The following is a 15,000-nucleotide window of genomic DNA, read 5'->3' on the forward strand; positions in this document are numbered from 1 at the left end:
CCAGCAGCACTGAGAGCAGACTGAGACAAATGTTGCAAGTTCCAATACCAACAAAGCCTTTGACTCAGAAATTTAATCATATGAACAGACGTGGTCATCACTTTTAAAATGTTCCAACAAAAATGAGATGTTATCGTTGACAACAATGGAGCTCACCATGTCGGGGTAGAAGGCCACCGCTCTGTGCACGTCACCTTCCTCTTCCTTCAGCTGGAAGAGGATGGGCAGGTCGATGATGTCCGAGTCCTCCAGGCCCAGCTCTCGCTTCAGAACGTCTCGGTTCCAGTCGATGCAGCTCTGCATGGAAGACGCCCAAATAACTCCTCCTTCTTCTCCACCTCACCAAGGTGGACTCACCTGGACGTAGTTGTTGTCCGCCTGGAAGGCCGTGTCTTCAAGGATGTCGTCCACCGTGATGGTCTCCTGGTTCCTGCAGTCTTTGACCCAGGATCTCTCAGGTACGTGTCCACCGGGGTTTGTTTGTTTTTGACCCAATCATGAAGAAAAATACTTACCCTCGAAGAGTTTGGCCTGTCCATGACCTTGGTTCTTCAAGCCTCTGAAGAGCTTGTAGCCCGCGTCTGGACTGGCCAGCAGCAGACGGAAGCCCTGCCAGGGGGGAAGACCAGAAGGTGAGGTGTTCGGAAAGTGCCCACAAAGTCCATGGAGAGGGACTCGAAATCCCTCAGTCCGAGTTAGTCCAAGTTGTGTTATTGTCACACGTGCACATTTTTCAATGTGACTTCATAACAATTCCAATCTTTTATTATGTTACTCAAACGACAGCAAGTCATTTTCATGAGATTATTTATCTTAATTTAAGTAATTTACGATGAAAATAACAAAAAAATCTGGAAATAATTTGATCTCATTGAATTCTCCTTAAAACATTCTCATGTAGCACAATGAGATGTAAGTATAAGATAGTGTGTACAAACCTTGTTTCCATATGAGCTGGGAAATTGTGTTAGATGTAAATATAAACTGAATACAATGATTTGCAAATCCTTTTCAACCCATATTCAATTGAATATGCTACAAAGACAACATATTTGATGTTCAAACTGATAAACTTTTTTTTTTTTTTTGCAAATAATAATTAACTTAGAATTTCATGGCTGCAACACGTGCCAAAGTAGTTGGGAAAGGGCATGTTCACCACTGTGTTACATCACCTTTTCTTTTAACAACACTCAATAAACGTTTGGGAACTGAGGCAACTAATTGTTGAAGCTTTGAAAGTGGAATTCTTTCCCATTCTTGTTTTATGTAGAGCTTTAGTCCGGGGTATCCGCTGTCGTATTTTACGCTTCTATAATGCGCCACACATTTTCGATAGGAGTCAGGTCTGGACTGCAGGCGGGCCAGGAAAGTACCCGCACTCTTTTTTTACGAAGCCACGCTGTTGTAACACATGCTGAATGTGGCTTGGCATTGTCTTGCTGAAATAAGCAGGGGCGTCCAAGAAAAAGACGGCGCTTGGATGGCAGCATATGTTGTTCCAAAACCTGTATGTACCTTTCAGCATTAATGGCGCCTTCACAGATGTGTAAGTTACCCATACCTTGGGCACTAATACACCCCCATACCATCACAGATGCTGGCTTTTGAACTTTGCGCCTATAACAGTCTGGATGGTTCTTTTCCTCTTTGGTCCAGATGACACGATGTCGAATATTTCCAAAAACAATTTGAAATGTGGACTCGTCAGACCACAGAACACTTTTCCACTTTGCATGAGTCCATCTTAGATGATCTCGGGCCCAGAGAAGCCGGCGGCGTTTCTGGGTGTTGTTGATAAATGGCTTTGGCTTTGCATAGTAGAGCTATAACTTGCACTTACAGATGTAGCGACAAACTGTATTTAGTGACAGTGGTTTTCTGAAGTGTTCCTGAGCCCATGTGGTGATATCCTTTAGAGATTGATGTCGGTTTTTGATACAGTGCCGTCTGAGGGATCGAAGGTCACGGTCATTCAATGTTGGTTTCCGGCCATGCCGCTTACGTGGAGTGATTTCTCTAGATTCTCTGAACCTTTTGATGATATTATGGACCGTAGATGTTGAAATCCCTAAATTTCTTGCAATTGCACTTTGAGAAACGTTGTTCTTAAACTGTTTGACTATTTGCTCACGCAGTTGTGGACAAAGGGGTGTACATCGCCCCATCCTTTCTTGTGAAAGACTGAGCATTTTTTGGGAAGCTGTTTTTATACCCAATCATGGCACCCACCTGTTCCCAAATGGCCTGTTCACCTGTGGGATGTTCCAAATAAGTGTTTGATGAGCATTCCTCAACTTTATCAGTATTTATTGCCACCTTTCCCAACTTCTTTGTCACGTGTTGCTGGCATCAAATTCTAAAGTTAGATTATTTGCACAAAAAAAAAAAAAAGTTTATCAGTTTGAACATCAAATATGTTGTCTTTGTAGCATATTCAACTGTGAAAATGATTTGCAAATCATTGTATTCCGTTTATATTTACATCTAACACAATTTCCCAACTCATATGGAAACAGGGTTTGTAAGTTAAATTGAGTGTTTCGTAGATTACACCTGAGAAAGTCCTAAATAAATATACAAAACCCAAAAGCAGTGAAGTTGTCACGTTGTGTAAATGGTAAATAAAAAGAGAATACAACAAATCCTTTTCAACTTATATTCAATTGAATAGACTGCAAAGACAAGATATTTAACGTTCCAACTGGAAAACTTTGTTATTTTTTTGCAAATATTAGCTCATTTGGAATTTGATGCCTGCAACATGTTTCAAGAAAGCTGGCACAAGTGGCAAAAAAGACTGAGAAAGTTGAGGAATGCTCATCAAAACACTTATTTGGAACATCCCACAGGTGAACAGGCAAATTGGGAACAGATGGGTGTCATGATTGGGTATAAAAGTAGATTCAATGAAATGCTCAGTCATTCACAAACAAGGATAAGGCGAGGGTCACCATTTTGTCAAGAAATGCCTGAGCAAATTGTCCAACAGTTTAAGAACAACATTTCTCAAGCAGCTATTGCAAGGAATTTAGGGATTTCACCATCTACGGTCCGTAAAATCATCAAAAGGTTCAGAGAATCTGGAGAAATCACTGCACGTAAGCGATGATATTATGGACCTTGGATCCCTCAGGCAGTACTGCATCAAAAAGTGACATCAGTGTGTAAAGGATATCACCACATGGGCTCAGGAACACTTCAGAAAACCACTGTCAGTAACTACAGTTGGTCGCTACATCTGTAAGTGCAAGTTAAAACTCTACTATGCAAAGCCAAAGCCATTTATCAACAACACCCAATTAAATATAAGTTGAAAAGGATTTGCAAATCATTGTATTCTGTTTTTATTTACCATTTACACAACGTGACAACTTCACTGCTTTTGGGTTTTGTATATAACATTCAAATTGGTACCAAAGTACACTACTTGTAATCTATTACTTGCTGAGGTTTATTTACCTTCCTGTCAGGCGCGGGAACAAACGTCATGAATTCATCCACGTGGCCGACCACCAGCCAGTCGGAATACAAGGCGATCGGCTCCTGGACCTTCTGTGCCCACAGGAAGTCCTGAACCACTTTGGTCATGTGACGTCCCTGAGTCGTCCTGGGACAACAACAAAAACTCCTTCAGTGAAAACTCCCTTTTAAGGAGTAAAAAAGTCACTTTTTAAATCATATTTTCTGTTAAGACCCCCTAGAAAGAAGAAAATATTCCCTGTCCCCTCCCCCCACCACTCTCCGTGTCTATACAATTGTTATAAGTACACCTCTGCATCACCCTAACCCCCAAAAAAGATTGAATAGATGAACTTACAATAAATAATAACTTTATTAACATTGTTATTTAGTCTGTAACATAAAAGACTTAAAGTGCATCAACAAAAATGTAATCCTTATTTAAACTATAATAATTTTTGACCGTCTTGAACAAATTTGATATTGAAAAATGAAAGTAATCAACTCAAATTGATCAGCAGCATTAATTCAGGAGCACAATACCTAAAACAGTACAACATATAAAACAAAAACCGATAAAACAATGTGTGATGATTATTTTTCAATAAAAATGAGGAATTAATGGCTTCAGTGAGCACAAACATACATATATATGATATACATATGTACATATATGTAGATATATATATATATATATGTTTATATATATGTACATATATACATATGTACAACTATGCATATATGTAGATATGTACAACTATACATATATGTAGATATATATATGTGTTTATATATATGTATATATATATACATATATACAAATATACATATATAGACATATACACATATATATTCATATATAGATATTCATACACACATACATATGCATAGACATATGCACATATATTCATATATAGATATATATATATGCACACACGTATGTACATATATACATATGTATAAACATATACAGATATATACACACACACATGTAAAAATATACATATGTATTGACATATACACATATATATTCATATGTATATATACACACACATTTACATATATACATACGTATAGACATATACAAATATATATTCATATATGTATATATATATATGTGTATATATATATGTAGATATATATATATGTGTGTATATATATATATGTACATATATACATATATTTATATATAGATATATATATATACACACACGTATGTACATATATACATATGTATAAACATATACAGACATATACACACTCATATGTAAAAATATACATATGTATAGACATATACACATATATATTCATATGTATATATACACACATATTTACATATATACATACGTATAGACATATACAAATATATATTCATATATGTATATATGTATATGTGTATATATACAGGTAAAAGCCAGTAAATTAGAATATTTTGAAAAACTTGATTTATTTCAGTAATTGCATTCAAAAGGTGTAACTTGTACATTATATTTATTCATTGCACACAGACTGATGCATTCAAATGTTTATTTCATTTAATTTTGATGATTTGAAGTGGCAACAAATGAAAATACAAAATTCCGTGTGTCACAAAATTAGAATATTACTTAAGGCTAATACAAAAAAGGGATTTTTAGAAATGTTGGCCAACTGAAAAGTATGAAAATGAAAAATATGAGCATGTACAATACTCAATACTTGGTTGGAGCTCCTTTTGCCTCAATTACTGCGTTAATGCGGCGTGCCAAACCATCACTGATGGTGGAAACTTTACACTAGACTTCAGGCAACGTGGATCCTGTGCCTCTCCTGTCTTCCTCCAGACTCTGGGACCTCGATTTCCAAAGGAAATGCAAAATTTGCATGGTTGGGTGATGGTTTGGGGTGCCATGTCATCTGCTGGTGTCGGTCCACTCTGTTTCCTGAGATCCAGGGTCAACGCAGCCGTCTACCAGCAAGTTTTAGAGCACTTCATGCTTCCTGCTGCTGACCTGCTCTATGGAGATGGAGATTTCAAGTTCCAACAGGACTTGGCGCCTGCACACAGCGCAAAATCTACCCGTGCCTGGTTTACGGACCATGGTATTTCTGTTCTAAATTGGCCCGCCAACTCCCCTGACCTTAGCCCCATAGAAAATCTGTGGGGTATTGTGAAAAGGAAGATGCAGAATGCCAGACCCAAAAACGTAGAAGAGTTGAAGGCCACTATCAGAGCAGCCTGGGCTCTCATAACACCTGAGCAGTGCCAGAAACTCATCGACTCCATGCCACGCCGCATTAACGCAGTAATTGAGGCAAAAGGAGCTCCAACCAAGTATTGAGTATTGTACATGCTCATATTTTTCATTTTCATACTTTTCAGTTGGCCAACATTTCTAAAAATCCCTTTTTTGTATTAGCCTTAAGTAATATTCTAATTTTGTGACACATGGAATTTTGGATTTTCATTTGTTGCCACTTCAAATCATCAAAATTAAATGAAATAAACATTTGAATGCATCAGTCTGTGTGCAATGAATAAATATAATGTACAAGTTACACCTTTTGAATGCAATTACTGAAATAAATCAAGTTTTTCAAAATATTCTAATTTACTGGCTTTTACCTGTATATATGTATATATATATACATATATATACATATATGTAAATATATATATATATGTATGTACATATATACATATATTTATATATAGATATATATATACACACACGTATGTACATATATACAAATGTATAAACATATACAGATATATATATATACACACACATACACATATGTACATATATACATATGTATAGACATATACACATATATATTCATATCTATATACACACTTACATACACACACATTTACATATATACATACATATAGACATATACAAATATATATTCATATATATATATAGCCAAAAGTATTTGGCCACCTGCCTTGACTCACATGTGAACTTGAAGTGCCATCCCATTCCTAACCCATAGGGTTCAATATGACCTTTTGCAGCTATTACAGCTTCAACTCTTCTTGGAAGGCTGTCCACAAGGTTGCCGAGTGTGCTTATAGGAATTCTCCACCATTCTTCCAAAAGTGCATTGGTGAGGTCACACACTGATGTTGGTGGAGAAGTCTCTGTTCTAATTCATCCCAAAGGTGTTCAGGTCAGGACTCTGTGCAGGCCAGTCAAGTTCATCCACACCAGACTCTGTCATCCATGTCTTTATGGACCTTGCTTTGTGCACTGGTGCACAGTCATGTTGGAAGAGTAAGGGGCCCGCTCCAAACTGTTCCCACAAGGTTGGGAGCATGGAATTGTCCAAAATGTTTTGGTATCCTGGAGCAATCAAAGTTCCTTTCACTGGAACTAAGGGGCCGAGTCCACAACCCCACACCACAATTCCTCCTCCACCAAATTCCACACTCGGCACAATGCATTCCGAAATGTAGCGTTCTCCTGGCAACCTCCAAACCCAGACCGGTCCATCAGATTGCCAGATGGAAAAGTGTGATTCATCAGTCCAGAGAAGGCGTCTCCACTGCTCTAGTCCAGTTTCGACGTGCTTTAAACCATTGCATCCCACACTTTGCATTGGACTCGGTGATGTATGGCTTAGATGCAGCTGCTCGGCCATGGAAACCCATTCCACGAAGCTCTCTGCGTACTGTACGTGGGCTAATTGGAAGGTCACATGAAGTTTGGAGCTCTGTAGCAACTGACTGTGCAGAAAGTCTTTGCACTATGCTGACCTCTCTGTCACTTTACCTGGCCTACCACTTCCTGGTTGAGCTGCTGTTGTTCCCAAACTCTTCACTTTTCTTATAATAAAGTTGACTTTGGAATATTTAGGAGCGAGGAAATTTCAGGACTGGATTTGTTGCACAGGTGGCATCCTATGACAGTTCCACGCTGGAAATCACTGAAAGCGGACCATTCTTTCACACATGTTTGTAGAAACAGTCTCCATGCTTAAGTGCTTGATTTGATACACCTGTGATTAGGACACCTGATTCTCATCATGTGGATGGGTGGACAAATACTTTTGGCAATATAGTGTGTATATATATATATATGTATATTTTAAAGAGCTGTAAAACAACAGATTAGTGCCTTGAAAGAAAAGTGGGTGACTGACGTGGGAAAGGCCACACCAATGATGATTCTCCCCAGCGGGTACTTCCTCCCGTCCACCGTCACAGGAGGACTGACCTCCAGGTTGCCGAAGGAGTCCAGGCTGCTCACGTCGTCTCTGGGCGCCACTCTGGTCACGTAGCCAAAGTCGGGGCCCTGAAGGCAACGTCAACGGAAGGTTTGCTGCCGGCGTGGACACTTTTCAGGTATGACTACACGGTATTTAGAGGCTCACCAGGAGCTCTTTGTACGGAAAGTCCAACAGTTTTCCGTCCCGCGGCGAATCCAAGACCACGGGAAAGCGATGATGTGGCGCCTCGATGTAACCGAACTCCAACTCATCCTAGGATTAAGAAGTTCTGGTAAAGTAAAGAACTGCACCTTCATAACAATATGTACAATATACACACTGCAAGTATATATATAATGTAGTAACAGACACTTTCATAACAATATGTAATATGTACAATATACACACTGCAAGTATATATATAATGTAGTAACAGACACCTTCATAACAATATGTAATATGTACAATATACACACTGCAAGTATATATATAATGTAGTAACAGACTCTTTCATAACAATATGTAATATGTACAATATACACACTGCAAGTATATATATAATGTAGTAACAGACACTTTCATAACAATATGTAATATGTACAATATACACACTGCAAGTATATATATAATGTAGTAACAGACACCTTCAAAACAATATGTAATATGTACAATATATACACTGCAAGTATATATATAATGTAGTAACAGACACCTTCATAACAATATGTAACATGTACAATATACACACTGCAAGTATATATATAATGTAGTAGCAGACACCTTCATAACAATATGTAATATGTACAATATACACACTGCAAGTATATATATAATGTAGTAACAGACTCTTTCATAACAATATGTAATATGTACAATATACACACTGCAAGTATATATATAATGTAGTAACAGACACTTTCATAACAATATGTAATATGTACAATATACACACTGCAAGTATATATATAATGTAGTAACAGACACCTTCAAAACAATATGTAATATGTACAATATATACACTGCAAGTATATATATAATGTAGTAACAGACACCTTCATAACAATATGTAACATGTACAATATACACACTGCAAGTATATATATAATGTAGTAGCAGACACCTTCATAACAATATGTAATATGTACAATATACACACTGCAAGTATATAAATAATGTAGTAACATAATAGACACCTTCATAACTATAATTAATATGTACAATATACACACTGCAAGTATATATATAATGTAGTAACAGACACCTTCATAACAATATGTAATATGTACAATGTACACACTGCAAGTATATATATATAATGTAGTAACAGACACCTTCATAACAATATGTAAAATGTACAATATACACACTGCAAGTATATATATATAATGTAGTAACAGACACCTTCATAACAATATGTAAAATGTACAATATACACACTGCAAGTATATATATAATGTAGTAACAGACACCTTCATAACAATATGTAATATGTACAGTATACTCACTGCAAGTATATATATAATGTAGTAACATAACAGACACCTTCATAACTATATGTAATATGTACAATATACACACTGCAAGTATATATATAATGTAGTAACAGACACTTTCATAACAATCTGTATTATGTACAATATACACACTGCAAGTATATATATAATGTAGTAACAGACACCTTCATAACAATATGTAATATGTACAATACACACACTGCAAGTATATATATAATGTAGTAACAGACACCTTCATAACAATATGTAATATGTACAATATACACGCTGCAAGTATACATATAATGTAGTAGCAGACACCTTCATAACAATATGTAATATGTACAATACACACACTGCAAGTATATATATAATGTAGTAACAGACACCTTCATAACAATATGTAATATGTACAATATACACACTGCAACTATATATATAATGTAGTAACAGACACCTTCATAACAATATGTAATATGTACATTATACACGCTGCATGTATACATATAATGTAGTAGCAGACACCTTCATAACAATATGTAATATGTACAATATACACACTGCAAGTATATATATAATGTAGTAACATAAACAGACACCTTCATAACAATATGTAATATGTATAATATACACACTGCAAGTATATATATAATGTAGTAACATAACAGACACCTTCATAACTATATGTAATATGTACAATATACACACTGCAAGTATATACATAATGTAGTAACAGACACTTTCACAACAATATGTAATATGTACATTATACACACTGCAAGTATATACAGTATATAATGTAGTAACAGACACGTTCATAACAATATGTAATATGCACAATATACACGCTGCAAGTATACATATAATGTAGTAACAGACACCTTCATAACAATATGTAATATGTTCAATATACACACTGCAAGTATATATATATATACGTATATACATTTATATCATGTCGTAACAGACACCTTAATAACAATATGTAGTATGTACAATATACACACTACAAGTGTATATATAATGTAGTAACAATATTTACCCTATTTGTTTCCTGAAACAAACGTGAGTGTGTTTTCTAATCATGGCAGATTCGGTAACAACGACTATTTTTGAAGCTGAAAATACTGAAGATGAACTACTGCTTCTAGAAGCGAGCACGAAGGAAGAGTGAGACGTTGGAGCAGACGGAAGCCGAGAGTGTGAGATGAAAGTGACTCGAAGCTGTAGAATGTGGAATTTGGAGCCATGCTATTTCAACATAAATGGAGTGCTTACAACGTGCAACTGGGTCCCTGGCCAGCTGGACCCAAATCCACAATTATCTATGGAGTGTGTATGCATTTCCCCTTTAAGTTCTGCCAGCCCTCCCTGTCCTTTCTCTGCTGTAAAGTGAATATTGATCTATACATATTTGATATTGACTTCTTCCTACTTGCATCCAGCGGTCGCCCCTGTTCATGTACTCATGGCACACGCTCAGCTTGTATCCACTTTTGGTCACGAGGCTCCGCATCCCTTTCAGGAAGGCGTAGTTATCTGACGTGCTGAGGAGGAGAGAATTAGTTAGCATCATCTGTCTTTTTTTAACAGTAACAATTAGGGTCAGAAATATAAAAATATGTTCACTTTTTACCTGCAGACAAAGACCTCGGCGGGCTCCAAGATGTTTGGCGTCATGATCCAAGGCGCCACTCGGAACATGACTGTGTCTGTGAAAATGGGCGTCTCAGGGAGACCCTGTCAACAAACAAGTATGCTAGCTGTTAGCATGCTAACTTTTCATGCTAGCATTTTAGCCGATTGTGTATATTTGGAGCTTCAAGTCAAGGATTCTGTTGTTTTGTACCCTCTTGGAAGTATGCTATCTCACTCTTCTAACTATAGCAACATTCAGCATTTCAGTACAGCTTCTGCTCTTCTAAATTCAAACCACTTCAACCTTCAAACTTGTTTTAGGCCCCACCCACAGGCTCCTTCAGGTCAAAGCACTGCCATTAATTTGAAACCGTTTAAAATTGAAACGAAACCGTAAAAAAGGGAAGTGAAAACCGTACAAAAAGAGAAACGAAAACCGTAAAAAAGAGAAGCGAAAACCGTATAAAAGAAACGCAAAAAAACGTAACAAAAGAAATGAAAACCTGAAAAAGAAAATAAATGAAAACCATAAAATAAATAAATTAAAACCGAAAAAAGAAAGGTGAAAACCATATAAAAGAATAAAGCAAAAACCGTTGAAAAAAAGTGAAAACTGTAAATAGTAAAAAAAAAAAAAGAAAATTGAAAACCGTAAAAAAAGAAGCGAAACCGTGAAAAATAGAAGCAAAAACTTAAAAAGAAGCAAAACCGTAAAAAAGAGACGCGAAAACTGTAAAGAAACAAAATCTGTAAAATAGGGAAGCGAAAACCGTAAAAAAGACAAGTGAAAATCATAAAAAAAGAGAAGCGAAAACTGTGTGTTGTGTGGTTGAAAAAAAAGTTGAAATCAAAAACCTAAAAAGGAAAAGCAAAACATTTTAAAAATGAAGCGAAACCTGTTACTATGGCAACATTTTACAACCGATTATAACAATTCCAACACCAACCCATTCATATCATCTAGGACAATTGTGCTAGTATCAATATTTTCCAAAGAATTCTCAATTTTCCCGAAATTTCCTGGAAATTCCCATTCCAATGAATGGACATTACCATCCATCCATCCATCCATCCATCTTCTTCCGCTTATCCGAGGTCGGGTCGCGGGGGCAGCAGCCTAAGCAGGGAAGCCCAGACTTCCCTCTCCCCAGCCACTTCGTCCAGCTCCTCCCGGTGGATCCCGAGGCGTTCCCAGGCCAGCCGGGAGACATAGTCTTCCCAACGTGTCCTGGGTCTTCCCCGTGGCCTCCTACCGGTCGGACGTGCCCGAAACACCTCCCGAGGGAGGCGTTCGGGTGGCATCCTGACCAGATGCCCGAACCACCTCATCTGGCTCCTCTCGATATGGAGGAGCAGCGGCTTTACTTTGAGCTCCCCCCGGATGGCAGAGCTTCTCACCCTATCTCTAAGGGAGAGCCCCGCCACCCGGCGGAGGAAACTCATTTCGGCCGCTTGTACCCGTGATCTTGTCCTTTCGGTCATGACCCAAAGCTCATGACCATAGGTGAGGATGGGAACGTAGATCGACCGGTAAATCGAGAGCTTTGCCTTCTGGCTCAGCTCCTTCTTCACCACAACGGATCGATACAGCGTCCGCATTACTGAAGATGCCGCACCGATCCGCCTGTCGATCTCACGATCCACTCTTCCCTCACTCGTGAACAAGACTCCGAGGTACTTGAACTCCTCCACTTGGGGCAAGATCTCCTCCCCAACCCGGAGATGGCACTCCACCCTTTTCCGGGCGAGAACCATGGACTCGGATTTGGAGGTGCTGATTCACATCCCAGTCGCTTCACACTCGGCTGCGAACCGATCCAGTGAGAGCTGAAGATCTTGGCCAGATGAAGCCATCAGGACCACATCATCTGCAAAAAGCAGAGACCTAATCCTGCAGCCACCAAACCAGATACCCTCAACGCCCTGACTGCGCCTAGAAATTCTGTCCATAAAGGTTATGAACAGAATCGGTGACAAAGGGCAGCCCTGGCGGAGTCCAACCCTCACTGGAAACGTGTCCGACTTACTGCCGGCAATGCGGACCAAGCTCTGACACCGATTATACAGGGAGCGAACCGCCACAATAAGACAGTCCGTTACCCCATACTCTCTGAGCACTCCCCACAGGACTTCCCGGGGTACACGGTCGAATGCCTTCTCCAAGTCCACAAAGCACATGTAGACTGGTTGGGCAAACTCCCATGCACCCTCAAGGACCCTGCCGAGAGTATAGAGCTGGTCCACAGTTCCACGACCAGGACGAAAACCACACTGTTCCTCCTGAATCCGAGGTTCGACTATCCGGCGTAGCCTCCTCTCCAGTACACCTGAATAGACCTTACCGGGAAGGCTGAGGAGTGTGATCCCACGATAGTTGGAACACACCCTCCGGTTCCCCTTCTTAAAGAGAGGAACCACCACCCCGGTCTGCCAATCCAGAGGTACCGCCCCCGATGTCCACGCGATGTTGCAGAGTCTTGTCAACCAAGACAGCCCCACAACATCCAGAGCCTTAAGGAACTCCGGGCGGATCTCATCCACCCCCGGGGCCTTGCCACCGAGGAGCTTTTTAACTACCTCGGCAACCTCAGCCCCAGAAATAGGAGAGCCCACCACAGATTCCCCAGGCCCTGCTTCCTCATAGGAAGACGTGCTGGTAGGATTGAGGAGGTCTTCGAAGTATTCTCTCCACCGATCCACAACATCCGCAGTCGAGGTCAACAGAGCACCATCCCCACCATACACGGTGTTGACACTGCACTGCTTCCCCTTCCTGAGGCGGCGGATGGTGGTCCAGAATTGCTTCGAAGCCGTCCGGAAGTCTTTTTCCATGGCCTCACCGAACTCCTCCCATGTCCGAGTTTTTGCTTCCGCGACCGCTGAAGCCGCACACCGCTTGGCCTGTCGGTACCTGTCTGCTGCGTCAGGAGTCCCATGAGCCAAAAGAACCCGATAGGACTCCTTCTTCAGCTTGACGGCATCCCTCACCGCCGGTGTCCACCAACGGGTTCTAGGATTACCGCCACGACAGGCACCAACTACCCTGCGGCCACAGCTCCAATCGGCCGCCCCGACAACAGAGGTACGGAACATCGTCCACTCGGACTCAATGTCCAGCGCCTCCCTCGTGACATGTTCAAAGTTCTTCCGGAGGTGGGAATTGAAACTCTCTCTGACAGGAGACTCTGCTAGACGTTCCCAGCAAACCCTCACAATGCGTTTGGGCCTGCCAGGTCTGTCCGGCATCCTCCCCCACCATCGCAGCCAACTCACCACCAGGTGGTGATCGGTAGAAAGCTCCGCCCCTCTCTTCACCCGAGTGTCCAAAACATGAGGCCGCAAATCCGATGACACAACTACAAAGTCGATCATGGAACTGCGGCCTAGGGTGTCCTGGTGCCAAGTGCACATATGGACACCCTTATGTTTGAACATGGTGTTTGTTATTGACAATCCGTGACGAGCACAAAAGTCCAATAACAAAACACCACTCGGGTTCAGATCCGGGCGGCCATTCTTCCCAATCACGCCTCTCCCGGTTTCACTGTCGTTGCCAACATGAGCGTTGAAGTCCCCCAGTAGAACGAGGGAATCACCCGGGGGAGCACTCTCCAGTACTCCCTCGAGTGAATCCAAAAAGGGTGGGTAATCTGAACTGCCGTTGGGCGCGTAAGCGCAAACAACAGTCAGGACCCGTCCCCCCACCCGAAGGCGGAGGGAGGCTACCCTCTCGTCCACCGGGTTGAACTCCAACGTGCAGGCTTTGAGCCGAGGGGAAACAAGAATTGCCACCCCAGCCCGTCGCCTCTCATTGCTGGCAACGCCAGAGTGGAAGAGAGTCCAGCCCCTGTCAAGAGAACTGGTTCCAGAGCCCTTGCTGTGCGTCGAAGTGAGTCCGACTATATCTAGCCGGAACTTCTCCACCTCACGCACTAGCTCAGGCTCCTTCCCCCCCAGCGAGGTGACGTTCCACGTCCCAAGAGCTAGCTTCTGTAGCCGAGGATCGGACCGCCAAGTGCCCTGCCTTCGGCTTCCGCCCAGCTCACATCGCACCCGACCTCTATGACCCCTGCTATGGGTGGTGAGCCCATTGGAGGGGGGACCCACGTTGCCTCTTCGGGCTGTGCCCGGCCGGGCCCCATGGGGACAGGCCCGGCCACCAGGCGCTCGCCATCGTGCCACACCTCCGGGCCTGGCTCCAGAGGAGGGCCCC

At 40.9% G+C, this 15,000-nt stretch overlaps 1 protein-coding gene across 2 annotated transcripts in view; it reads right to left on the minus strand.

Annotated features, from left to right (window-relative positions):
- Window positions 1–15,000, minus strand: part of padi2 (peptidyl arginine deiminase, type II) — a 46,690-nt gene that overhangs the window by 5,120 nt on the left and 26,570 nt on the right. For both annotated transcript variants that reach the window (XM_061937651.1, XM_061937650.1), the window contains exons 8-15: window positions 10,786–10,889; window positions 10,585–10,696; window positions 7,822–7,929; window positions 7,591–7,742; window positions 3,463–3,610; window positions 516–609; window positions 358–437; window positions 157–297 (exon numbers count right to left, since the gene is read on the minus strand). In XM_061937651.1, the coding sequence (XP_061793635.1) occupies window positions 157–297; window positions 358–437; window positions 516–609; window positions 3,463–3,610; window positions 7,591–7,742; window positions 7,822–7,929; window positions 10,585–10,696; window positions 10,786–10,889 (939 nt within the window). The remainder of the gene's footprint in view (window positions 1–156; window positions 298–357; window positions 438–515; window positions 610–3,462; window positions 3,611–7,590; window positions 7,743–7,821; window positions 7,930–10,584; window positions 10,697–10,785; window positions 10,890–15,000) is intronic.

Source organism: Nerophis lumbriciformis, linkage group LG03 (assembly GCF_033978685.3).
Source record: "Nerophis lumbriciformis linkage group LG03, RoL_Nlum_v2.1, whole genome shotgun sequence".
NCBI lineage: Eukaryota > Metazoa > Chordata > Actinopteri > Syngnathiformes > Syngnathidae > Nerophis > Nerophis lumbriciformis.